At 52.6% G+C, this 26,840-nt stretch overlaps 2 protein-coding genes across 4 annotated transcripts in view; one reads left to right on the forward strand and one right to left on the reverse strand.

Annotated features, from left to right (window-relative positions):
• Positions 1-51: 51 nt before the first annotated feature.
• Positions 52-24,753, reverse strand: MSMP (microseminoprotein, prostate associated). Of its 3 annotated transcripts, none has more exons than XR_016278004.1 (3): positions 23,891-24,753; positions 1,529-1,637; positions 52-797 (listed from the first exon to the last, which is right to left on the reverse strand). XR_016278004.1 is itself a non-coding variant. In XM_089498803.1 (3 exons), the coding sequence occupies exons 1-3, from the start codon at positions 23,915-23,917 to the stop codon at positions 578-580; spliced, it is 351 nt and encodes a 116-aa protein (XP_089354929.1). In that variant the 5' UTR covers positions 23,918-24,753; the 3' UTR covers positions 52-577. The 3 variants fall into 3 exon arrangements, 2 of the variants coding, with proteins under 2 accessions (XP_089354929.1, XP_089354921.1); XM_089498803.1 differs by having other exon boundaries at positions 23,896-24,753; XM_089498795.1 differs by lacking the exon at positions 23,891-24,753 and adding an exon at positions 3,227-3,604.
• A 407-nt stretch (positions 24,754-25,160) lies between these two features.
• Positions 25,161-26,840, forward strand: part of LOC149324308 (atrial natriuretic peptide receptor 2-like) — a 31,356-nt gene continuing 29,676 nt past the window's right edge. Inside the window, exon 1 of the mRNA XM_089488672.1 lies at positions 25,161-26,028. Coding sequence (XP_089344798.1) covers positions 25,161-26,028 — 868 coding nt within the window. The remainder of the gene's footprint in view (positions 26,029-26,840) is intronic.

Consider the following 26,840-nt stretch of genomic DNA (forward strand, 5'->3'; position numbering starts at 1 on the left):
CCCCCCACAAGAAAATCACAGGCGCTTCCAGTGAGTTTTGTGGGTTCATTTATTGCAAGGCACAAGGACCTATGAGCAGAGCCCTCTCCATCCACTTGTCCATCTGTGGCTCAACTGGGGAGGACCTTTGACCCCTCCATCCCATCCTGTATGCCCCCACTATCACACTCTGGGTTCAATGGTCTGGACCCATGGACGTAGTTGGGAGAGGTCTGGGTCCATTGCATTTCCCTCTGGGGGTGGCAGAGCTTGACCCAAAGCCCAGAAAGGGTGGGAGGGAAGCTGGACGCTTTGCTCAGCAGCCAGGTAACGTTAGTTTAGGGTGGAAGAGGGCACAGGGGTCCCACCATTTGGGAGGAAGTGGTTTCCTGGAGGCATTTTTTAGGGCAGGGGGCACTAGGAGGTTTCCAGCAGTGGATATAGGTTGCAGCAAGCCAGAAATGGGGGGCAAAGGTGGGTGGTAATGGCTATGGGGCTGGGGGACAGAGTGATCTCCTCCAAAGAAAGAGGTCTCAGTGCAACATAAGGAGAGGACTTCGCTGGCGCTTTGGTTCAGCTTCTTCTTCTTTTTGGAGCTCTACCTGCCAGATGGAGTTTTGGGGCCCCGTTTGTCGTGCGGCTGCGATGGCAGCAGCTGCTTGTCGGTCTGCTCTGGGGGGTGCCCTGATGCCCACCCGGGCTCCAGGGTCTTTGCGCAGGGAACGCCAGGGCGGCCTTTCTGCACCAGGAAGACCTGGCAGGCCAGGGAGTCGTAGTGTGCCTCGCACCCATCTGGGAAGTCCACAGGGAACTGCATCCTGCAGGAGAAAAGGAAGGTAAATGGAGGCAGGGGTGGGAGATAGGGAGGGCCCCAACCCAGTTGAGGGTACTTCTGCCTTCCCTGCCCCCTGGAAGTGGCAGGAGGGTGCCATAGGGCCATGCCCTGTTCTAGAATCATAGAGTTGGAAGAGAGTTAGGGCCCTGATCCAATCCAACCCTATTCTGCCATGCAGGAACTCTCCATCAAAGCATCCTCAGACAGATCTAGCTTCTGCTTAAAGACCTCTAAGGAAGGAGACCCCACCATATTCCACTGTCAAGCAGCCCTTACTGTCAAAAAGTTAATTCCTCCTAATGGTCCTAGGATCCTAGAGTTGGAAGAGACCCCCAAAAGGGCCCTGATCCAGTCCAAGCCCCTTCTTCTTCTGCCATGCAGGACTCTTCATCAAAGCACCCCATTGACAGATGGCCATCCAGCCTCTGTTTAAAGACCTCCAAGGAAGGCTGCTTTGATGGAGAGTTCCTGCATGGCTGAAGAAAGAGATTGGACTGGATCAGGGCCTTTTTGGATGTCTCTCTCAACTCTGTGATTCTATGCCAAGCTGTAGCGCAGATGCCAAGTCTTTCTTCAGGGCTGCAGGGGAAGGCCCTCTGGGTTTAGGGGACTGTGACCCAAGGAGATGCCCTGTGCCTCCCCATCCCCAGCAAGGCTTGGGCCCCTTTCGGCTGGTTCCCCTCAATCTGCAAGAGTTGCCCCTCTCTTACTCACGTGTTGCAGCATCCCACGCCGAGGGGCTCCAGGCAGAAGCACTTGGAGCAGTTGGCATCCCTCCAGGACTCGCCGGGGGCAAAGTGCTTCCCTTTGTAGAGGCAAGGGGCTGCGAAGGAGAGGAAGGGGTCAGGGTTGGCCAAGGGAAGGAAGGCATTCCCCCTCCGCTGACCCTGGCCAGAGACAGGGAGGTGACCCTTGGCTTTGGCTGCTGCTTTCTCAGCCTGGATGAGGCAAGGGCTTGGAAGGGTTGAATTTTAGGGTCCCTGCTATGATGCCTTTCGACTGACCAGAAGCCCTTCTGTCTTGTATGGGTTAAGCTTCAGGTTTTAAGGTTTTTTTAAACTTGTCTTTTTTGCACGTTTTAACTTCAGCTCTTTTAATCTGGAAGCTGCCTCAAGTCCCTGAACTGGGAGGAAGGCAGGATATAAACAAACATAAACTATGGTTCTATGCTTTGATTGAGAGTTCCTGCGTGGCAGAAGAAGGGGCTGGATTGGATCAGGCCCCTTCTTGGGGTCTCTTCCAACTCTGGTTTTATGACTGAGAATTCCTGCATGACAGAATGGGGTCGGGCTGGGTGGCCTTTGGGGTCTCTTCCAACTGTATGATTTTATGATAAACATCATCATCATCATCATCCAATTTCTTCACCTCCATCCAGTCCATTACTGGTGTCAGGCACTGGTTTAGAACCAAAACAGCTTCTCTGTGATGGAAAAGAAATATAGAGTTCCATGTCTTTTGCATACTGATGGCATCGGACCCCAAACCTCTGGGCAACCTCTGGCAGCAATGTCATGCTAAATAGGTATGGGAGACCGAAATGAATCATAGAATCCTAGTGTAGGAAGAGACCCCAAGAAGAGCCCTGATCCATTCCAACCCAGTTCTCCTTCTCCATCAAAGCAGCCCCATTTTGACAGATGGCATCCTGCCTCCACTTAAAAACAGCCTCCAAGGAAGGAGAGTCTAAGGCAGCATCTTCCACTCTCGAACAGCCCTCCTAATATTTAGGTACAATCTCTTTTCCTGGAGTTTGCATCCATTGTTCTGGGTCCTATTCCATGGAGCATCAGAAAACAAGCTTGCTCCCTCCTCAATATGACATCCCTTCAAATACTTAAACAGGGCTATCATCTGAACCCTGAGAGACCCCCACAAGCCAATGGCCAAGGGGTTACGCAGGTGTCCCGTCCCCCCTCCCCAGAACCACCTTCTGCATTTACCCTTCCAGAAAGGAATGAGTGTCAATGGGGCTGATTTGATTGAGAGTTCCTGCAGGGCAGGGTGGGGTTGGACGGGATCAGGGCCCTTGAGATGTATTCCAACTCTACGCTTCTGCGATTCACTGTAAAACAATGGCACCAAGGTCCATCCCATCCAGGCAGCCCAGAAAAACACCAAGAAAACCACAAGAACCAACAAGGACACACTCCAGTGTAGGTCACCCACCAAAGTGGTCTCTGTCCCATAACCAGGTCTGAAAACAGATTGAAATGGATCCAGATAATGGTACCAAGGGTGTTTTTTCATAGAATCATAGAACCATAGAGTTGTAAGACTCCAAGAAGGGCCCTGATCCAGCCCAACCTCCTTCTGCCATGCAGGAATTCCCAGTCAAAGCATCCCCATTGACAGATGGCCGCCCAGTCTCTGTTTAAAGACTTCCAAGACTTCCCTCCCAGTCCTGCTCACCTTGCGCATGGAAGTAGCAGATGCCCTGGGTCTCTGGGGGCATCTGGGCCAGGAAATAGAGAAACAGGCAGCTCCAGATCAAGGCCCAGGCCCCGTCCAGTGTGGCCATCCCTTCGGCTCTTCTTCTGACCCTCCAGTGAGTGCCTCCCCCGGCCCCAGACAGGTGCTTATGAAGGGAAGTCCTGCTGGCACTTTACAGGCTGCTGGCACTGCCATCTGGCCCACCTGGCAAAAGGGGCCGAGCTCATTTCCTGATCGGAGGCACACAAAAACAACCCTGCGAGGTGGCGAGGCGGTGGACCGGGGTGGGATGCCGGGAGTTTTAACAAGCTGCGAAAAGGTGATTCATGGCCTCCGGGAAGCTGGCCAGCTGGCTGACCCTCTGGGGTTCCTCCGCCGGGCACCACCCAGGCTCCTCTGGCCACCACCCTCGGGCTGCCTTCATGCACTGACCACTGACCAGCAGGCCTTGGCAAAGCCTGGAAGCCCAAAGCCCACCATGCTCAGCCATGGCTCCCCTTCTTCTTCCTCCTGGAGAGAAGTGACCAGTGGTGGGTCCAGCGGGGTTCGGTCCTGGGCCCAGTTTGCTAGTCAGCCTCTTTATCAATGACTTGGTGAAGTGGGCAGCCAAGGCCTCCCCCAAAGACATGGTCCAAGGAGGTCCTCTCTGCAGCGGCCCAGGGAGGGTCTCACCAATGAACTGGGAGCACTAGGAAAGCCACTGGGCTGCAAAGGCCTCTCCAAAAGGCAGGGTCATAGAATCATAGAGTTGGAAGAGACCACAAGGGCCATCCAGTCCCACCCCCTGCCATGCAGGAAATCTAAATCAAAGCATCCCCGTTGACAGATGGCCATCCAGCCTCTGTTTAAAGACTTCCAAAGAAGGAGACTCCACTACACTCCGAGGAAGGGGTTTGTTCCACTATCGAAGAGCCCTTACTCTCAGGAAGTCCCTACTAATGTTGAGGTGGAATCTCTTTTCCTGGAGCTTGCATCCATTGCTCCATTGGGTCCTATTCTCTGGAGCAGCAGAAAACAAGCTTGTTCCCTCCTCGATGTGACACCCCTTCAAATATTTAAACAGGGCTCTCATATCACCTCTTAATCTTTTCTCCAGGCTAAATATCCCCAGCTCCCTGAGTCGTTCCTCATAGGGCTTCATGGTTTCCAGACCCTTCACCATTTTAGTTGCCCTCCTTTGGACATGCTCCAGTTTCTCCACATCCTTTTTAAATTGTGGTGCCCAGAACTGGACACAATATTCCAGGTGGGGCCTGACCAGAGCAGAATACAGTGGCACTATTACTTATCTTGATCTAGACACTATACTTCTATTGATGCAGCCTAAAATTGCATTGGCCTTTTTAGCTGCTGCATCACACTGTTGACTCATGTTCAACTTGTGGTCTACTTGGACTCCTAGATCCCTTTCAGACGTAGTTTCATTCAGCCAGGTGTCCCCCATAATCCTATATCTGTGCATTTTATTTTTCCGCCCTAAGTGCAGTACCTTCCATTTCTCCATGTTGAATTTCATTTTGTTAGCTTTGGCCCAGCTTTCTAGTCTATTCAGGTCATTTTGAATCTTGATCCTGTCCTCTGGGGTATTAGCTATTCCCCCTAATTTGGTGTCATCTGCAAATTTGATAAGTATGCTCCCAATTCTGTCATCCAGGTCATTGATAAAGATGTTGAATAGCCCTGGGCCCAGGACAGAGCCCTGTGGGACCCCACTGGTCACTTCTCTCCAGGATGAAAAGGAGCCATTGTTGAGCACCCTTTGGGTTCGGCCGGTCAACCAATTACAGATCCATTTAACAGTTCCTTTGTCTAGCCCACATTTTACAAGCTTGTTTGCAAGAATGTCATGGGAAACCTTGTCAAAGGCCTTACTGAAATCAAGATATACTACATCCACAACATTCCCTTCATCTACCAAGCTAGTAATTTTATCAAAGAAAGAGATCAGATTTCATAGAATCATAGAATCATAGAGTTGGAAGAGACAGCAAGGGCCATCCAGTCCAACCCCCTCCATGCAGGAAATCCAAATCAAAGCATCCCCGACAGATGGCCATCCAGCCTCTGTTTAAAGACCTCCAAGGAAGGAGACTCTATCACCTTCCGAGGGAGTGCATTCCACTGTCGAACAGCCCTTACTGTCAGGAAGTTCCTCCTAATGTTCAGGTGGAATCTCTTTTCCTGTAGCTTGCATCCATTGTTCTGGGTCCTGTTCTCTGGAGCAGCAGAAAACAAGCTTGCTCCCTCCTCAATATGACATCCTTTCAAATATTTAAACAGGGCTATCATATCACCTCTTAACCTTCTTTTCTCCAGGCTAAACATCCCCAGCTCCCTAAGTCGTTCCTCATAGGGCATGGTCTCCAGACCCTTCACCATTTTTGTCGCCCTCCTTTGGACACGCTCCAGTTTCTCAATGTCCTTTTTGAATTGTGGCGCCCAGAACTGGACACAATATTCTAGGTGGGGCCTGACCAAAGCAGAATACAGTGGCACTATTACTTCTCTTGATCTAGACACTATACTTTTATTGATGCAGCCTAAAATTGCATTGGCCTTTTTAGCTGCCGCATCACACTGTTCACTCATGTTCAACTTGTGGTCTACTTGGACTCCTAGATCCCTTTCACACATAGTTTCATTCAGCCAGGTGTCCCCCATAATCCTATATCTGTGCATTTTATTTTTCCGCCCTAAGTGCAATACCTTACATTTCTCTGTGTTGAATTTCATTTTGTTAGCTTTGGCCCAGCTTTCTAGTCTATTCAGGTCATTTTGGATCTTGATCCTGTCCTCTGGAGTATTAGCTATTCCCCCTAATTTGGTGTCATCTGCAAATTTGATAAGTATGCTCCCAATTCTGTCATCCAGGTCATTGATAAAGATGTTGAATAGCACTGGGCCCAGGACAGAGCCCTGTGGGACCCCACTGGTCACTTCTCTCCAGGATGAAAAGGAGCCATTGTTGAGCACCCTTTAATAATAATAATAATAATAATAATAATAGGTTTTATTTATATACCGCCCAATCACTGGGAATCCGAGCGGTTTACAATAGAGGGGATAACAAGACAGTTCCCTGCCCACAGGCTTACAATCTAAAAGACACGACACAAAAGGAGAAGGGAATGGTGAGGGGGGAGGGATCAGGTCCAGCATTCTTCTCTCCCTCTGAAGCCTGGACCAAGGCAGGTGGACCGGAGGGAGGGCTCTTCTTCTTCAGGCTAGCCCTGATGGTACTGGGCCAGCCTTCTCTCTCCCTCAGAGGCCGAATGATGACAGTTAGGGAGGGAGGAGCCTCTTTCTTCAGGCTAGCCCCTGATGGTACTGGGCCAGCCTTCAGCCGGTCAACCATTTACAAATCCATGTAACAGTTACCTTGTCTAGCCCACATTTTACAAGCTTGTTTGCAAGAATGTCATGGGAAACCTTGTCAAAGGCCTTACTGAAATCAAGATATACTATATCCACAGCATTCCCTTCATCTACCAAGCTGGTCATTTTATCAAAGAAAGAGATTAGATTTGTCTGGCATGACTTGTTTCTCTGAAACCCATGTTGACTTTTTGTGATTATGGCTTTGCCTTCTAGATGTTCACAGACTCTCTCTTTAATGATCTGCCCCATAATCTTTCCTGGGATTGATGTCAGACTAACTGGACGATAATTGTTGGGATCCTCTTTCTTCCCCTTTTTGAAGATGGGGACAACGTTTGCCCTCCTCCAGTCGGCTGGGACTTCTCCTCTTCTCCAGGAGTCCTCAAAGACTATTATTGCCAATGGCTCCGATATTACTTTTGCCAGTTCTTTTAATACTCTTGGATGGAGTTCATCTGGTCCTGGAGACGTATATTCGTTCAGATTAACAAGGTGTTCCTCTACTTTCTCTTTACTTATTCTGTGCTGAAATTCCCCTATTCTGTCCTCTGCTCCATTATCCTCAGGTTGAGCCCCTTTGCCTTTTCTGAGAAGACTGAGGCAAAGAAGGTCTTGAGTAATTCTGCCTTTTCTCTATCTCCTGTTAGCATTTTGCCATCTTCTCCACGCAGTGACCCTACCGTTTCCTTCTTCTTCCTTTTGCTGCGGACATATCCAAAAAAGCCCTTTTTATTGTTCTTAACCTCTCTAGCAAGCCTGAGTTCATTCTGCGCTTTAGCTTTTCTGACTTTACCCCACAAATGCCTGCTATTTCTTTGAATTCCTTTTTCGTGATTTCCCCCTTTTTCCGTTTCTTATACATCTTCCGTTTCGAACTCATCTCCGTTGAAAGTTCCTTAGTCATCCATCCTGGTTTCTTGAGACACCTCCCATTTTTCTTTCTCTCTGGAACTGTTTGAAATTGTGCCTTCAGTATCTCCCTTTTGAGAAAGTCCCATCCGTCCTGAACTCCTTTATCTTTTAGTATTTCTGACCATGGGATCATCCTCAATAATAATAATAATAATAATAATAATAATAGGATTTATTTATATACCGCCCAATCACTGGGAATCCTCTGGCTTACAATCTAAAAGACAAGACACAAAAGGAGAAGGGAATGGTGAGGGGGAGGGGATCAGGTCCAGCATTCTTCTCTCCCTCTGAGGCCTGGACCAAGGCAGGTGGACAGGGGGGGGAGGGCTCTTTTTCTTCCCAACCTGTTGGAGCTGGCTTGCCTCTCTCTCCCTCAAGATGGTGGATGAAGAGAGGGCTTGTCTTCTCCCAGGAGAAGATACTTCTCTAAGTTTACTGAAATCCGCTCTCCTAAAGTCTAGGATGCGTGTCTGACTCTGCCTGGCTTCTCCTTTCCACTGTATTACAAACTCCAGGAGAACATGGTCACTTCCACCTAAGGATCCCACCACTTGCACCCCATTAACCAAGTCATCCTTGTTGGTTAGGATCAGATCTAAAATAGCTGACCCCCTTGTTGCCTCTTCCACCTTTTGGACGATGAAATTGTCTCCAAGGCAAGTAAGGAAATTGCTAGACCTTGAGGATTTTGCTGAGTTTGACTTCCAGCAAATATCAGGGTAGTTGAAGTCGCCCATCACTACTACATCTCTCCTTTCTGACTGTGTGGTCATCTGTTCTAGAAAGGCATCATCCAATTCCTCAGTCTGACTTGGGGGTCTGTAGTAGACTCCCACCGTAACATCCTTGTTGTTTCCCTCCCCTTTGATTCTTATCCAGATGCTCTCCACCTGGCTTCCAGGATTGATGTCCAGGATCTCTTCTCTGTTGTAAATATCTCTGACATATAGTGCTATTCCTCCTCCTTTCCTGTTTGGCCTATTTCTCTTAATAAGGTTATACCCCTCTATTTCCACATTCCAATCATGAGACTCATCCCACCAGGTTTCAGTGATGCCTATTATATCATATTTGCTTTGTTGTACTAGGAGTTCGAGTTCATCTTGCTTATTTCCCATGCTCTGTGCATTAGTATAGACGCATCGCAGACCACAGGTCCCATTTACTTTTTGCTTGTGCAAGTTTTTTTGCCTCCCACTGTTGGATCCTTGCACTGTTTGCCTTGTTTCCTCTATGTCAGTTTGACTATTTTCGCCATCCCTTTCGCCTTCCTTAATATTGTCTCCCTTCCCCTCGGAATTCAGTTTAAAGCCCTCCTGATCAAGTTCTTGAGACTGTTGGCAAAAACATTTCTTCCAACTGGCGTGAGATGCAACCCGTCTGTTGCAAGAAGTCCCTCCTCATGGAACCGCAGCCCATGATCCAAGAATCCAAATCCTTCTCGGCGGCACCATCTGCGAAGCCAGTTGTTCACATCTGCTATTTTCCTCTCCCTTCCTGGACCATGCCCTTCAACTGGCAGAAGAGACGAGATGACAACCTGTACATCCATTCCTTTCAGCTTCCTACCAAGCGCCTCGTAATCCCTTTTGACGTTCTGAATGCTGTGTCTTGCAGTATCATTAGTTCCCACGTGGACCAAAAGGAAGGGGTATTGGTCAGTAGGCTTGACCAGTCTTGTCAGCCTCTCTGTCACATCACGGATCTTTGCACCTGGAAGACAACACACCTCTCGAGACATCTTGTCAGGCCTACAAATCACTGCTTCTGTACCCCTCAGCAAGGAGTCCCCCACTACGACCACACGCCTCCTCCGAGGCTTAGCAGCGACTGTTCCCTCGGGTGGGACTCTCAGGCTCCCCTGCTCCGTCCCTGAAGTCTGTCCATGCTGCTCTTCTTCATCCTCCTTGATAAGGGAAAGAGCTTCAAATCGATTCTCTAGCTGCAAGCTCCCCGAACAATTCCTTCTTGGCTTACTTCTCTTTGTGACATTCCTCCAGCTGTCTGCCTCCTCTCTTTGGCAAGTGACCTCTTCCACCCGAGCATCTTCCTCTGCGTGGTACTCATCTAAGATGGTTAGTTCTATTGAGTCCAGGAAATCCTCTTGTTCCCTAATATGCTGAAGTGTAGCTACTCTGGACTCCAGCTGCTGCACTTTCTCCTCCAAGAGTGCTACCAACTTGCACTTGGGGCATGTGAAGTTCTCCACTTCTGTAGGCAAGAAGAGAAACATCCCACGAGAGTTGCAGTTGACTGCAGCAGATCCCTCGTTGTCCATACTGCAAAGTCTTTAGTAATGAGTATAACAGTCAATCTACTGGGAATACTACTTTAAAGGAATGTCCTGGCTGCTATCTTACACTTAAAGAGAAGGTTCTGTTTCAATATCTGATTCTAACACGATGCTACTTGAGTAGAATTGTTGAGTTAAAGAAAATTAAAATGGCTGCCCAGCTGCTCCTCTCCTTCTCCTCTCTCTGGCCGGATTGTTCTGGAAGGTTCTGGAAGGTGGTATATAAAGCTAGTCTGCTAGCTCCGCCCCCTTGTGACTCACAGATGTGACTCACAGAAGCTCCGCCCCTTCAGCAACAAGCACACGGACTCAAAATGGCTGCCAAGCAGCTCCTCTCCTCCTCCTCTCTCTGGCCGGACTGTTCTGGAAGGTTCTGGAAGGTGGTATATAAAGCTAGTCTGCTAGCTCCGCCCCCTTGTGACTCACAGATGTGACTCACAGAAGCTCCGCCCCTTCAGCAACAAGCACACGGACTCAAAATGGCTGCCAAGCAGCTCCTCTCCTCCTCCTCTCTCTGGCCGGACTGTTCTGGAAGGTTCTGGAAGGTGGTATATAAAGCTAGTCTGCTAGCTCCGCCCCCTTGTGACTCACAGATGTGACTCACAGAAGCTCCACCCCTTCAGCAACAAGCACACGGACTCAAAATGGCTGCCAAGCAGCTCCTCTCCTCCTCCTCTCTCTGGCCGGACTGTTCTGGAAGGCTCTGGAAGGTGGTATATAAAGCTAGTCTGCTAGCTCCACCCCCTTGTGACTCACAGAAGCTCCGCCCCTTCAGCAACGAGCACACGGTCTCAAGCACACGGTCTCAAAATGGCTGCCAAGCAGCTCCTCTCCTTCTCCTCTCTCTGTCCGGACTGTTCTGGAAGGCTCTGGAAGGTGGTATATAAAGCTAGTCTGCTAGCTCCGCCCCCTTGTGACTCACAGATGTGACTCACAGAAGCTCCACCCCTTCAGCAACAAGCACACGGTCTCAAAATGGCTGCCAAGCAGCTCCTCTCCTTCTCCTCTCTCTGAAATTTGTCTGGCATGACTTGTTTCTCTGAAACCCGTGTTGACTTTTTGTGATTATGGAATTGCAGCTGCCCAGAGAGGGTCTCACCATTCAACTGAGAGCACTGGGGAGGCCAGTGGGTAGCAAAGGCCTTCAGGAGAGACCTTTGCTGCCCAGTGGCCTCCCCAGTGCTCCCAGTTCAATGGCAAGACCCTCTCTGGCCCACTGCAGAGATGACCTCCTCGAACCCTGCCTTTGGAACAGGCATTTGCTGCCCAGTGTTCTCCCCAGTGCTCCCAGTTCGCTGGCAGAGAGGGAGGGCACTAGGCAGCAAAGGCCTCTACCAAAGGCAGGTCCTCTTTGCTGCTGCCCAGAGACGGTCTCACCACTGAACTGGGAGCACTCTCCCTCGGAGTGTGGTGGAGTCTCCTCTTTGGAAGTTGTTTTTAAGCAGAGGCTGGATGGTCATCTGTCAATGGGGATGCTTTGATTGAGATTTCCTGCATGGCAGAAGGGGCTTGGACTGGATCAGGGCCCTTGCGGTCTCTTCCAACTCTACGATTCTATGATTCTATAATCCACTGGGAAGGAAGCAGCCCCTGGCCTGAGACCAGGCAGGGTCCGGGAGCAGCTGCAACATCGAGGCGCAAGAAGAAAACAGGATGCTGGCTGGCAGCTGGGCACTGAGCCCCGGCCGGAGCCAAGGCATGGCAGCCGGTGCTGATTTAGGCAGGAGAGTGGCTTGGCTCTGGCCTCCAAGGCATTTCCTCTCCAACACCAGAAGAGCCAAAGCCACCTGCTCTCCGCAGCCCTGTTGCCGGGTGACCCTTCATTGCCTAGGTGAAGTGCTGGCACGAAAGGGGCAAGGAGGCCCACCTACTCCTGAAGGGCAAAACCCCTGGCCCCTCACTCCTGGGGCACCCACCCGGCTACCTGTCAGGCTGCCTGCGGTACAAGGACCCATGGCCAATAGAAACACAGAACCATAGAGTTCAGAAAGGCCCTGCAGGAACTCTCAGTCAAAGCAGCCCCATTGACAAATGGACATCCAGCCTCTGCTTAAAGACCTCCAAGGAAGGAGACTCAAAGGCAACATATTCCACTGTCGAACGGCTCTTATTCTCAGGAAGTTCCTCCTAATGTTGAGGTGGGATCTCTTTTCCTGGAGCTTGCTTCCCTTGCTCCATTGTCTCCTATTCTCTGGAGCATCAGAAAACAAGCTTGCTCCCTCTTCTTCAAACACTTAAACGGAGCTATCAGTACTGCAGCCACTCACTCACAAACCACCCCACAGTTGTGAGTTCAATACCAGCCATGGGGCCCTGGGTCGACTCAGGCTTGCATCCTTCCTTGGAGGTCTTCAAGCAGAGGCTGGATGGCCACCTGTCAATGGGGATGCTTTGATGGAGAGTTCCTGCATGGCAGAAGAAGGGGTTGGGCTGGATCAGGGGCCTTCTTGGGGTCTCTTCCAACTCTATGATTCTATGATTCTTTCCATAGGTCCCTAAAATGAGTACTCAGCTTATTTCAAGCAATTAGCTTATACACGGCAAACCAGTTTAGTACACCAGTAAGGGTCTGGGGAGAGGAGGGGAAGGGGGCACTGTCCAGCAGCCTTTCAGCCGCTGTCCAGCAGGCAGCACCCCGCCAAGGTGCCCAGCCCCAGCCGCCTCCAGGAGGGAAGAGCTCTCTGAGGCTTCTCAGTTCCCAAGGCAGGGATTTGGGGCAAGGTGGGGTGGGGGACAGGTATAACCCCCCAGGGCAGCAAAGCCAGCAAGAGGTCCTTCCAGAGGTTGGTGCAAGAAAGAGGGAGACAACACACACTGCAACATGCACACCAACACATAGGGCATACAGCCCCCCTCTATGCTCCCTTCTGCAGATGCATCTGCTTGCATGCCCCCTGGAAAGGCTCTGCTGTGGGGCACAGAGTAATAATAATAATAATAATAATAATAATAATAATAATAATAAATTTTATTTCTACCCCGCCCTTCCAAGAAATGATCAGGGCGGTAGGCACCATAGAGCTGGAAGAGACCCCAAGGGCCATCCAATCCAACCCTGTTCTTGAATAGCCCTGGGCCCAGGACAGAGCCCCACTGGACACCCCACTGGTCACTTCTCTCCAGGATGAAGAGGAGCCATTGTTGAGCACCCTTTGGGTTCGGCCAGTCAGCCAATTACAAATCCATGTAGCAATTACCTTGTCTAGCCCACATTTCACTAGTTTGTTTGCAAGAATGCCATGGGGAACCTTGTCAAAAGCCTTACTGAAATCCAGATATACTATATCCACAGCATTCCCTTCATCTACCAACCTGAACCCCACTGGACACCCCTCTGGTCACTTCTCTCCAAAGGCGGGCGACTGAAATGGTGAAGGGTCTGGAAACCATGTCCTATGAGGAACGACTTAGGGATCTGGGGATGTTTAGCCTGGAGAAGAGAAGGTTAAGAGGTGATATGATAGCCCCGTTTAAATACTTGAAAGGATGTCATATTGAGGAGGGAGCAAGCTTGTTTTCTGCTGCTCCAGAGACTAGAATCCAGAGCAATGGATGCAAGCTCCAGGAAAAGAGATTCCAGCTCGACATTAGGAGGGACTTCCTGAGAGTAAGGGCTGTTCAACAGAGGAACACACTCCTTACTCGGAGATTGTAATGGAGTCTCCTTCTTTGTAGGTCTTTAAGCAGAGGCTGGATGGCCATCTGTCAGGGATGCTTTGACTGAGAGTTCCTGCATGGCAGAATGGGGTTGGACTGGGATGGCCCTTGGGGTCTCTTCCAGCTTGATGATTCTATGATTCTAAGAAGAAGAGGAGTCACAGCTGGGCACTTTTGGGTTCGGCCGGTTAACCAATGGCAAATCCTGCCCTTTCAGACGGCTCAAGGGCCTCTTCTGGCCAGCCTACTTTCCCTCGCTGACCACTTGGGCCCCAGTCTTAATGCAAGAAACACTGGAGGGGATGCATAAAGGACACTGGCAGTGCCCTGATATTTGGGTCCCCGAAAAAGAAGGGCAGGCAAAAAGGATGCTAGGGAGCCAAACCCTCCCCATAACATCTGCATGTGGATCTGCTAAGAGGGGGGCTTACTGAGGCCCCTCTCCCCATTTGAGGTCTCGTTCTAACAATATTTTGGGGGGCATTTTTGACATTATGTAATGTAGGGGGGCTACAACCTATTTAAGTGGTGAGTTCTCCAGAAGAGGCAGAGAGCCCTTTTTTAGGCAGTCAAGAAAAAGGGTAGTCTGCAGAGTTCCAAAGGGTCAAGGGCCACAAATGCAACCATGGGGCCCACTCCTGTTCAAGGACCACCCAGCAGCCATTGCAGCCTTGACGGAAACACTATTTCTTATTCAGGGCTCCAGTGTCCTGGGAGCCTGGGAAATGGGCAGCTGGAGGGCACTGCCAGGGGACAGATAAGGCCCAGAGGCCACCAGCCAAGCGGCTCGCCTGGCGCCTGGCTTGGCCACAGGGTCAAAAGACGTACTGGGCACCGTGTTCTGGTGGCCAGGTTGTGTTCTGGCGGCCATTTTGTACTGCTTATGACTGGCCTCCAAAGCCCCCTAAAGCCCCTTCCATGGAGCCTGGATGGTGGCTGGCTCTTCTGTCCTGCCCTGTGCTGCCTTGGCAAGGAGACTATCCCTTCGAGGGGCAGAGAACTTTTCATGCCATCTTTCATAGAATCATAGAACCATTGAGTTGGAAGAGACCCCAAAAAGGGCCCTGATCCAGTCCAACCCAATTCTTCTGCCATGCAGGAACTCTCAATCAAAGCATCCCTATTGACAGATGACCATTCAAACTCTGCTTAAGGACCTCCAAAGAAGGAGACTCCACCTAAATCTCTGAAGAAGGAGTGTGTTCCACAAAGATTCCTCCTAATGTTGATCTGGAATCTCTTTCCCTGCAGTTTGAATCCATTGCTCCATTGTGCCTTATTCTCTGGAGCAGCAGAAAACAATCATGCTCCCTCCTCAGTATGACACCCTTCAAATATTTAAACAGGGCTGTCATCACATCACCTGTGAATAGGGTTGCCATAACCCGGCTGTAACCGGGATTGTCCTGGTTTTGGCGGCACCTGCCCATTCCCGTCACGGGTGCCGCCAAAAACTGGGACAAGCCCGGTTGCAGCGGGGTTGCACCGCAACCCGTGGGGCCTCGCTGCCCTCCTCCTCCTCCACCTCGCATGGCCGTGCAGAGGAAGAGGAGGGCAGCGAGGCCTGGGGCAGAGGAGGCGAGGGTAGAGGCGGCACCTCCTGCGCGCGGCTGCGCCACCCTCCCCGCGGCCTCCTCCCTCCTTCCCGGCCTCCCAGGAGACCGAGAAGGAGGGGAGGGCCTGGCGATCTCCGGCGGCCCTGCGCCCTCCTTCCCGGCCTCCGAGGAGACCGAGAAGGAGGGGAGGCCCTGGCGATCTCCGGCGGCCCTGCGCCCTCCTTCCCGGCCTCCGAGGAGACCGAGAAGGAGGGGAGGCCCTGGCGATTGCCGGCAGCCCCGCGCCCTCCTTCCCGGCCTCTGAGGAGACCAAGGCCTCCGCAGAGGCCAGGAAGGAGCGCGCGGGGCCGCCAGCGATTTAATTATGAAATGTAGGACACTTTTTTTTTAAATGGAGGCTCCATTAAAAAAAATGTCCCACATTTCATAATTTTGTCCTACATTTGTCCCGGTTTGGAGGTCCTGATTTATGGCAACCCTACCTGTGAACCTTCTCTTCTCCAGGCTAAACATACTCAGCTCCCTCAGTCTCTCCTCATAGGGCTTCATGGTTTCCAGGCCCTTCACCATTTTAGTCCCCCTCCTTTGGACACATGGCTCCAGTTTCTCAACATCCTTTTTGAATTGTGGGGCCCAGAACTGGACACAGGATTCTGGACACATTACTCAGAGCTGCTGCATCAGCCCTTCCATTTCCGACCCTCCAAATGAGTTGATTTGCTTGAGAGTTCCTGCATGGCAGAATGGGCTTGGACTGGATCAGGGCCCTTGGGGTCTCTTCCAATTCTGTGGCTCTATGTAAGCGTGTGTGCACTTGGATGCATGTGCACACATAGACCCATGCACTTCTTGCAGCAAGGAGGCCTGCATGGCCAGGGCCAGGGCCAGAAGGCCTGCTGACCAGAGGCACGGTCCTTCTCTGGCCGGTCGCTTTGCAGCCTGCCTCCGCAACGTTTCCAGAAGATTCCCTGTGAAACACTCACTCCTTTCCAAAGAGCTTTGCGGGGTTTTTTCTAACACCTGCTCCCAAAAGTTTTCTTTTCCGTTCGCACGCATGCCAGCATCTCAAGAATGAAAAACAAGAGAGAGAGCTTAAAATAGAGGATTAGGACTATTTTGTCAGGAATTAAAACGAGGAGAGAAAACTTTGTTTTGCTCTCAGATATAGGTCTGTTTTGTTTTTATAAAAGCAAAACCAAAACTGGCTGCTGGAGCCAAACATCCTTTGAAAGTATTTGAAGGGTGTTCTATTGAGGAGGAAGCAAGCTTGTTTTCTGCTGCTCCAGAGAACAGGAGACAATGGAGCAATGGAGGCAAACTGCAGGGAAACAGATTCCACCAAAATGGTGCTGGGCAGTCCTTGATCAGGACTGCAGAAGTAGGGGGGGCTACATGTGTCCCCCAGGGCTAGGGCTGCCATAATTGTCCACTTTTACCAGGGACAAAATGTAGGACAAATTCAAGACCAAACTGTAGGGCAACTGCAGGACAAAACTCAGCTCAAAATGTAGGACATTTAAGGTCCACCATTTTTCTTCAATGTCCTACATTTTGGGCTGAGTTTTGTCCTGCAGTTGTCCTACAGTTTGGCCTTGAATTTGTTCCACATTTTGTCCCTGGTAAAAGTGGACAATTATGGCAACCCTACCCAGGGCTGCCTTTGTGGCCCTTGGATCCTTAGAACATCCCAAGAGTAAGGGCCCTTTGGCAGTAGAACACACGCTTTTTGAGATTTTGGTGGCATCTCCCTCCTTGGAGGTCTTTGAACAGAGGCAGGATGGCCATCTGTCAAAATGGGGGTGCTTTGACTGCGAGTTTCTGCATGGCAGAAGAAGGGGGTTGGATTGGATCAGAGCCCTTCTTGGGGGTCTCTCCTAACTCTACAGTTCTATGCTTGAGACTTCCTGTATGGTTAAATGGGGGCCGGGCTCAATCAGGGCCCTTCTTGGGGTCCCTCCAACCCTATGGTTCCTGTGGGGTTCATCTCAGGCAGACCCAGAGCAGGGTCCCATTATGCATCAACCATTTGATTCCCAGTGGCTGCCTGGTGTGTCATTTGCAGTCCAGATGTTGTTTAGGGCAGCACGGCTGAGCGTTGCGTTGTGTGTTTGTCTGCAGAGCCTCATCCCTTGCAATTTGGGGCCTGTTGGCCTCCTTGGAGGTTGTTTACTGGGATCCTGCGTGGGGACCCTTGCATTTCATTTTCCTGACCCAGACGCTCCTCCAAAGAAGGCTCCCGTCGGTCACCTGCAGCCAGAGCCAGATGCTTTCCTTGGCCGCAGAGACGTTTGCTTAAGGATCCTGGCATTTCCTCCGCACACAAGGGCTGCTATTCATACGGTTATCGAAAGGGAGCTGACTTTGGCCCACGCAGCCCACGCCACGTGGGGCTTCCTGGCCGCGGGGCTCCTCTTGCGCAAGGCTCAGCCGCGGCCTTGTCCGGCCTCTGAAGCCTGGGCCATTGGCGTGTGTGGATTTTGAATTCTGGCCCAGCAATGCATACCCCAAATGTGGGGTTCAGTGCTTATGTCCCACCAGATGTGGGGGTCTTTCCACTTAATCCTCCGAAGGAGAAGCCTTTGCAAACACTTAGTGTGAGGGCCTGATGCCCACCTCAGTCGCACATAAGGACTTATAAAAGCATAGATGTTCCTCCTAATGTTCAGCTGGAATCTCTTTTCTTCTAGTTTCAATCCTTTGCTCCATTGTGTCCTTTTCTCTGGAGCAGCAGAAAACAAGCTTGCTCCCTCCTCATTACGGCATCTCTTCAAATACTTACAGAGGGTTTTTTGTGGGTTTTTCGGGGGGCTATGTGGCCATGTTCTAGCAGAGTTTCTTTCTGACCTTTCGCCAGCATCTGTGGCTGGCATCTTCAGAGAGGATGCCAGCCACAGATGCTGGCGAAACGTCAGAAGGAAACTCTGCTAGAACATGGCCATATAGCCTGAAAACCCCACAAAAAACTATGGATGCCGGCCATGAAAGCCTTCGACTTTACTTACAGAGGGCTATCAGAGTGGCAATAGCTGCAGCGAAGAAGTCCTCCTACTCTGCATCTCTTGCATCTGCGAAGTCCCGTCCAGCAGAGCTTTTCAAGGTGGTTAAGAAGTTGACTCAAACCCCTTCCACCTTGAATCCTCTTTTTCAGTCCATGGGAGCCTGCTGTGACCGCCTTTAACTCTCTCGGATAAGGGCCGACTTAGACTCCAGCCTTAACACAGAAACGTCTAGAGAGGTGTCCAGCGACTCTGTTAATGAGATCCATTTGGATCCGTTTCAGTCTCTGAGTAATGATGACTAGACAAGCTGCTTGCGAAGGTCAAAAAGTCCACCTGCCCTCTTGACCCCTGCCTTCATGGCTGGCCATCCAGGGAGGGGGGCAAGGATGAGTTCAAACTGGCTATGGTTACACCTATTCTTAAAAAGCCTTCCCTTGATCCCCTGGAGATATCTAACTACTGGCCGGTCTCTCTTCTTCCCTTTTTGGGCAAGGTGATTGAGAGGGCGGTTGCCAACCAACTCCTAGCCGTCTTGGATGAAACTGATTATCTGGACCCATTTCAAACTGGCTTCAGGTCAGGATACGGAGGGGAGACTGCCATGGTTGCCTTGGTCGATGATCTCCATCTGGGCATCGAGAGGGGAAGTGTGGCCCTGCTGGTGCTTTTGGACCTCTCAGCAGCCTTTGATATCATCGACCATGGCATCCTTCTGGAATGCCTGAGGGAACTGGGCATTGGGGGCACTGCGCTCCAGTGGTTCTGGTCCTATCTCTTAGGAAGGTTCCAGATGGTGTCGCTTGGGGACAGTTGTTTGGCCAAGAGGGAGCTCAGATCGGGTGTCCCTCAAGGTGCAATACTGTCTCCAATGCTATTTAACATCTACATGAAGCCGCTGGGTGAGATCATCCAGAGACATGGGGCAGGGGCTGATGACACCCAAATTTGCTTCTCCGTGTCTCAGACCGCTTCGGTGACCAAGGATGGCATCTCCCCTCTGAATGACTGTCTGAGGTCAGTAATGGATTGGATGAGGGAAAATAGACTTAAACTGAATCCAAATAAAACGGAGGTACTTGCTATAGGCAATCCTAATCCGGGAATGGTGATAAGCTCTCCAGTTCTGAGCGGGGTCAGACTTCCCCTAAAGGATTGTGTCCATAGCTTGGGGGTGCTCCTGGACCCGTCACTTCAGCTGTCATCCCAGGTGGATGTTATCAGCTCCGGCTGATGCGCCAGCTGCGACCCTTCCTGGAACGGGAAAACCTAGAAACGGTTGTACATTCGCTGGTCACCTCTCGTCTCGATTGCTGCAATGAGCTCTACATGGGGCAACCTTTATGCCTCCTTTGGAAGCTGCAACTGGTCCAAAATATGGCAGCCGGATTGGTTACAGGGAGTTCGAAATTTGATCCTATTATATCTATCTTAAAATCCCTAAACTGGCTGCCTATTAGCTTCTGGGCAGAGTATCAGGTGTTGGTCATGACCTATAAAGCCCTGCATGGCCTGAGTCCGGCTTACTTGAGGGAAGGCCTCTTCCATACAATCCTTCCCTCTGTCTGCAGTCTCAGGTCTTCCTCTGGGAAGAACCTCTTGCAGTCTAAGAAAACCAGACTGGTATCCACTTCCCGGAGGACGCTTTCTGTTGCCGCTCCAAAAGTCTGGAATGTCCTGCCAGAGGAGATCCGCCATCTAACATCTTTAGAGGCCTTTAAGAAGGCGACAAAAACCTTCCTCTTCCAGCAGGCCTTCCCCAAGTGATAACCGCCCAGAACCGATTGCATCCATCCTTCTTATTATATCTCCGCGTCATTCGCAGATTGTAGAATAACCCTGTACTATGATATATTTTAATTATGTTTTATGTCGATTTTATAGGGAGGGTTGGGTCAGGGCTTTGTGGGTTTTATTGTTCATGTATTGTGCACTGTATAAACTCTGCTGTTATCCGCCTCGATCCCCAAACGGAAGAGGCAGGATATAGATTATTATTATTATTATTATTATTATTATTATTATTAATCACCTCTTAACCTTCTCTTCTCCAGAATAAACAGACCCAGCATCTCCCTAAGCCTTTCCTCGTAGGGCTTCATGGTTTCCAGGCCCTTCACCATTTTGGTGGAATCTCTTTTCCTCTCATTTCAACCCATTTCTCTGGGTCCTGCTCCCTCCTCAACTATTCAAACAGGGCAATCCTATCACCTCTTAACTGTCTCTTCTCCATCATCCTGATGATGATCATAGAATCCTAGAGTTGGAAGAGACCCCAAGAAGGGCCCTGATCCAGCCCAAGCGAATTCTTCTGCCATGCAGGAACTCTCTATCAAAGCACCCCATTGACAGATGGCCATCCAGCCTCTGTTTAAAAGCCTCTAAGAAATCATAGAATCCTAGAGTTGGAAGAGACCCCAAGAAGGGCCCTGATCCAGTCCAACCCCTTTATTCTGCCATGCAGGAACTCTCCATCAAAACATTCCCATTTTGACAGATGGACGTCCAGCCTCTGCTTAAAGAGCTCCAAAGAAAGAGACTCCGAGGGAATAGATTCCACCATCAAACAGTAATTACTGTCCGGAAGTGCCTCCTAATGTTGAGGTGGAACTTCTTTTCCTCTCATTTGAATCCATTGCTTTGTCTCCTATTCTCTGGAGCAGCAGAAAACAAGCTTGCTCCCTCCTCAGTATGGCATCCTGACAGTACGGGCTGTTCAACAGTGGAACACACTCCTTCCTCGGAGTGGAGCGGAGTCTCCTTCCTTGGAGGTTTTTAAGCAGAGGCTGGATGGCCACCTGTCGGAGATACTTTGATTCAGAGTTCCTGCATGGCAGAATGGGGTTGGACTGGATGGCCCTTGCGTTTTGACCCCAAGAAGGGCCCTGATCCAGCCCAAACCCCTTCTTTTGCCATGCAGGAACTCAAACGGTGCTTTGACTATGTATTCCTGCATGGCAGAATGGGGTTGGACTGGATGGCCTTGGGGTCTCTTCCAACTCTATGATCCTATGAATCCATTGCTCTATTCTCTGGAGCAGCAGAAAAAAAGCTTGCTCCCTCCTCAGCATGGCGTTCCTTCAAATAACTAAACAGGGCTTTCATATAATTTCTTAGCCTTCTCTTTTCTGGGCTAAACATGCCCAGCTCCCTATGTCTCTCCTCATTGGGCTTCATGATTTCCAGGCCCTTTGGTGGAGAGTTCCTGCATGGCAGAAGGGGGTCGGACTGGATCAGGGCCCTTGGGGTCTCTTCCAACTCTATGATTCTATTATCATCATCAGGATGCTGGAGAAGGGAAGGTTAAGAGGTGCTATGGCAGCCCTGTTTAAGCATTTGAAGGGATGTCATTTTGAGGAGGGAGCAAACTTGTTTCCTGCTGCTCCAGAGACTAGGACCCAACGGAGCAATGGATGCAAGCTCCAGGAAAAGAGATTCCAGCTGAACATTAGGAGGAAGCTCCTGAGAGAAAGGGCTCTTCGACAGTGGAAGATGATGCCTTTGAGCCTCCTTCTTTGGAGGCTGCTTTTAAGCAGAGGCTGGAGGGCCACCTGTCAAAATGGGGATGTTTTGATGGAGAGTTCCTGCATGGCAGAAGAAGAAGAAGAAGAGGCTTGGACTGGATCAGGGCCTTTCTTGGGTCTCTTCCAACTCCAGAACAAACAACAAAACCAACAGCTTCGTTTCTATACCGCTTCATAGTGAACTAGCGGTGTCTAAGCGGTTTCCAAGTGTAAGCTCCTTGCGCCAACCACCATCTGGGACTCCTAGGGCTCTATGCTGCTAACACCCCGCAGCCCCTTTGCCCCGCTTTGACCGCCAGGGGGCTCCCTGGGGAGGCTGGGGTCTGTCCAGAGGAGGCCTCTGGGAGGAAGCCCTAGGTGCCCCCCTCCTGGCTCTCTGGCCCTGCCTTGGCTCCCCCCTCGGACCCCTCCAAAGCTGCCTGCTGCAGGTCCAGCCAAGCCCCCTCCCCACTTAGGGGAGCCCTTCATGGGGGGGGGGTCCATCTGCTCCAAAGGCGCTGTCCGGGGGCGGGGGTGGGGTGGGCTGACCTTCTGGGACCCTGACTCCCCCGTGAAAGGGCTGGCACGAGAAGCCTGGCACTGAGCGACTGCTCCCCCAAAGGAGGAAGTGGAGGGGACCCCCTTCTGGTGGTTTCCTTTGAGTCAGGGGTCCTGTCCAGAGAGAGGGGGGCTCTGTGGGGAGACGGGGGCTCCTCCAGGCCCTGAGCATCAATCTCTGAGTATCTTCGGGGGGGAGGGGTCAGGATTGGGCCAGGACCCAGTTCCCCCCCCCCCCCGACCCCCGTGGGGCAGGCCATAGTCCAGCCCAGCTCCTTGGGTCCCAAAGGGAAGCCAAGGGGGCCCACAGGGGAGTCCAAGGAGAGCAGAATTGGGGTCGCTCAGCTAGGACACTGGCCGAAGGGGGCATACAAGGCCGGTTCAGCTTGGGGAGGCTGGGCCTTGCAGTCCAGCCACGTTCCTCTTCTGCTTCAGCGTCTGGAGGGGAATATGGATCTTTAGTGTGCTGCAGCAGCTGAAAAGGCCAATGTGATTCTAGGCCGCATCAGTAGAATGATAACCTCCGTCCTCCCCTGAGCTGCTTACTGTAGATACTCATGTATAGGTCTAGAAATGTGGGTTAAAAAACTGATCCCCAAAACCTGCGTCAACTTATCTGTGGGTCAATGGAAGTACTGCATTTTAACGCATATATATATATATATATATACATATACATATATCTGTGGTGAAAGGCGAGGGTTTGACCTGGCCTGAGAAGCCCTGAGCCCCTTCTCCTCCTCCTCCTCTCTCAGCCCTCCAGCCTTTAGTACAGCAATTCCCGATTCCCCACTTGTGGGTCGTGGCCCCATTGGAGGAGGAGGAGCGGACCATTGCAAGACACATCTTTCCAATGGACTTAGGAGGAAGCCAAAGGAGGTTCTGGTTGGGGGTCATAGAATCGTAGAGTTGGAAGAAACCCCAAGGAGGGCCATCCAGTCCAATCCCATTCCGCCATGCAGGAAATCTCAGTCAAAGCATCCCTGACAGAAGGCCATCCAGCCTCTGCTTAAAGACCGCCAAGAAAGGAGACTCCATTGCACTCCATGGAGGGAGTTTGTTCCTCTCAGGAGGTTCTTCCTAATGTTCAGCTGGAATCTCTTTTCCTGCAGGGACGGAGCCAAGGGGGGGTCTTGGGGTCCGGACCCCCCTTCTGTTAAATAAAATGAATAGTGTGTGCTGCTGCATTGCTGCACCCAAACCCCATTATAATGGTGGCACTTAGTCTGGACCCCCCCCTTCCCAAAATCCTGGCTATGTCCCTGTTTCCTGGAGCTGGCATCCATTGTTCCGGGAAAGCAAGCTTGCTCCCTCCTCAATATGGCATCCTTTCAAATATTTAAACAGGGCTATCATCATATCCCCTCTTAACCTTCTCTTCTCCAGGCTAAACATCCCCAGCAATTCCCTCAGTCCTTCCTCAAAGGGCTCCATGGTTTCCAGACCTTTCACCATTTTTGTCGCCCTCCTTTGGACACAGGGCTCCAGTTTCTCAATGTCCTTTTTGAACTGTGGGCCCAGAACTGGACACAATATTATTCCAGGTGGGGCCTGACCAGAGCAGAATACAATGGCACTATGACTTCTCTTGATCTAGACACTAGACTTCTATTGATGCAGCCTAGAATCGCATTGGCCTTTTTAGCTGCCGCATCGCACTGTTGACTCATGTTCAACTTGTGGTCTACTTGGACTCCCAGATCCCTTTCACATGTACTTTCGTTCAGCCATGTGTCCCCCATAATCCTCTATCTGTGCATTTTATTTTTCCGCCCTAAGTGCAATACCTTACATTTCTCTGTGTTGAAGTTCATTTTGTTAGCCTTGGCCCAGCTTTCGAGTCTATTCAGGCCATTTTGAATCTTGATCCTGTCCTCTGGAGTATTAGCTACTCCTCCTTGTTTGGTGTCACCGTAACATTAAAGGGGCACAGCATTGGGAAGACTGAGGGGCACTGCTTCCGTAGGAGCCCCAATACTTTTGCCTGCCGGGGTTTTGCCAGTGCCTTGGCATCCTCATCCCTGGTTTTACCCTTGGAGAGAGGCCCCCAAGTGTTAACCTCCATGGGGCAGAGCCAAAGCCTGCCCTCGGCTGCTCTAGGAGGCCGCCTTATAGCCAAGGAGTCTATGCGGTGCTTCTTGCCAGCCCTTGAAGCCCCCAGGGACCTCCTTCGCTCCTCCTGTGGCTTCCTCCTCCTTTTGCCAAGGAGCCCTTCTTCCTTCTCCTGAGCAGGGGCCCAAAGGATGGCAGCCTCAGTCCGGCCCTGGGGCCCTTCTCTGGCTTGGCCTGGCCCTTGGGCTGCTGTCCCAGCCCCACAGAAGCCTCTCCAAGGCCTGGTCCCCTCCTGGCTGCTTCCTTGGCTCGTCTTGGACAGGGAAGGAGGGGGAGGAGGGAGAGAGCTTGTTTCCTGCTGCTCCAGAGAGTAGGAGCCAGGGGGGCAATGGATGCCAGCTCCAGGAAAAGCGATTCCTGCCCCGGAGGGTCAGGGGGCTGTTGGAGAGGGGAAGCCACTCCTTCCTTCCTGGGAGCTCTCTTAAGCAGAGGGCCAGGCTTGGAGGGGGAGTTCCTGCAGGGCAGAAGAAGAAGAAGAAGAAGAAGGGTCCCTTCCAAGTCGATGGTTCGATGATTCAGTGGCGGGGGGGCTGCTAGGAGGAGGAGGGAGGAGGAGAGGAAGGCTCTCCATCCTTTGGATCCTGGCTCTTGGGAGGCTGCCTTTGAGCCCGGGCTGCTTGGCGGAGAGAGAGGGAGTTCCTGCAGGGCCGGCGGAGGAGGCAGTGGGAGGGAGGGGCTGGGCTGGGGGCCGCTTGGAGGAGGAGGAGGAGGAGGAGGAGGAGGCTGGGGGCCCGGCCTAGTGGCCTTCCTCTGCCGCCGGGGCTCAGCAGGGGGCGCTGCCCCCTCCCTCTGGCGCCGCTGGCTGGCTGGCTGGGATTGGGAAGCAGCAGCAGCAGGAGGAGGAGGAGGAGGAGGAGGCGGGCGGCTGCTGGCCGGGAGGGAGCCAGCCCTGGGCCGCAGTCTCTCCCGGGGAGGAGGAGGAGGAAGAGGGCCAGGAGGGCTCCGATGGCGCCGGGCTGGTGGCCTGCGCTGCTTCGGGGGCTGCTGGCGGCGCTGGCCTGCTTCTGCTGCTGCTTCTGCTTCTGCTGGAGGGGTGCCTGGGGGTCGCCTTCGTCTCCTTCTCCTTCTCCGTCTCCTTCTCCTTCCTCTCGGGTGACGGTGGCGCTGGTGCTGCCGGGGCGTTCGTCCTTCTACCCGTGGGCGCTGGCGCGGGTGCGTCCGGCGGTGGAGCTGGCGCTGGAGGGCTGGCGGGGCCCCTCTCCGCCGCCGCGCCTGGTCTTCGGCAGCTCCGAGGAGGAGGAGGGGTCCGGGGCCGGGGAGGGGGCCTGCTCGGAGTCGGTGGCGCCGCTGCGGGCGGTGGACCTGATGCTCTACGAGGCGCCCGACCTGCTGCTGGGCCCGGGCTGCGTCTACCCGGCGGCCTCGGTGGCCCGCTTCGCCTCGCACTGGCGGCTGCCGCTGCTGACGGCGGGGGCGGTGGCCTCGGACTTCAGCCACAAGGAGGGCGGCCACTACGGGACCCTGGTGCGGACCGGGCCCTCGGCCCCCAAACTGGGCGCCTTCGCCGCCCTCCTCCACCGGCGCTTCAACTGGACCCGCCGCGCCGCCCTGCTCTACGAGGACCGCAAGACCGACGACCGGCCCTTCTACTTCACCATCGAGGGCGTCTACCAGGAGCTCCGCCACGCGGGACTGGCCGTCGCCTACCACAGCTACGCCGCCCCCGGAGCCCCGGCCCCCCAGGCCCCGCCGCAGCAGCAGGGCCCCGCCGAGGCCCCCGGAGAGACCCAGGAGGAGAGCCCCCGGCAGGGCCCCCCCGAGGAGGCAGCCGGACCCGAGGCCGCCGTCCACTTCATCCGCGCCAGCGGCAGAGGTAAGGCCCCCGAAGGAGCCCGGAGGGAAAGGGAGCCCCCGACCCTCCTCCTCCTCCTTCTGCTGCGTCACCCGGCCCCGATCCCCGGCCAAGAGGGCGAGGCAGCCCCCCCAGCCCCAGCCCCAGAGACAGGCCTGCCTCCTTCCCCTCCTCCTCCTCCTCCTCCTCCTCGTCTTCTTCCAAGCCGGAGTCTCCTCCATCCTTGAAGGCTGGATGGCCCTCTGTCAAAAGGAGGAGGCTTTGAGGGAGAGTTCCTGCAGGGCAGCAGGAGGAGGAGGAGGGGCTGGGAGCGGATCAGGGCCCTTTGGGGGGGCTCTCTCCCAACTCCTCCTCTTCCTCCTTTTCATCTTCCTCTTCTTCCTCTTCTTCTTCTTCTGGTTTCTTTCTGCTCAGGTGGACCCCTTCCTCGGGGGCAGGGCTCCACAAGTATATAACAACAACAACAACAACAACAACAACAACATCCCGTTTCTCCAAAGGATCAAAGCGCCTTACACTGAAAGGATCCAGAAGTGGTCCTGCTTCCTTAGAGCCCCAAGAAAACATTCCGGGGCTGTCCCCCGTATCCCTGGCCTTCGAGGCTCCTCCGGAGGCTCCCCCAGGCGCCCCCCCAGCCCTGCTGAAAGGCAACCTTGGCAGGAAGGGCAGAGGAAGGGCCTGGGCAGAGGGCCCCTTGCCTTCCTCCCCTGGCCCTTGGGAAGAGCTGGGGGGCCAGAGGGCCCCTTGACCTGCCCCAAGAGGAGGGCAGGGTGGCTGGCAGCCACACAGAGAGGGCCACCGCTTGGGGGGCAGGGGCTCCTGGGCTCTCAGCC

The sequence above is a fragment of the Sceloporus occidentalis genome, unplaced genomic scaffold (assembly GCF_023333645.1).
Source record: "Sceloporus occidentalis isolate IW3139 unplaced genomic scaffold, rSceOcc1.0.p SCAF_1, whole genome shotgun sequence".
Lineage (NCBI taxonomy): Eukaryota > Metazoa > Chordata > Lepidosauria > Squamata > Phrynosomatidae > Sceloporus > Sceloporus occidentalis.

Coding starts and splice junctions, on each gene's coding strand:
- MSMP (XM_089498795.1), bottom strand. CDS start 3,335: ATGGCCACACTGGACGGGGCCTGGGCCTTGATCTGGAGCTGCCTGTTT. Junction 1,638..3,226: donor CTGCTACTTCCATGCGCAAG/GTGAGCAGGACT, acceptor TCTCCTTCGCAG/CCCCTTGCCTCTACAAAGGG. Junction 798..1,528: donor GGCGTGGGATGCTGCAACAC/GTGAGTAAGAGA, acceptor TTTCTCCTGCAG/GATGCAGTTCCCTGTGGACT.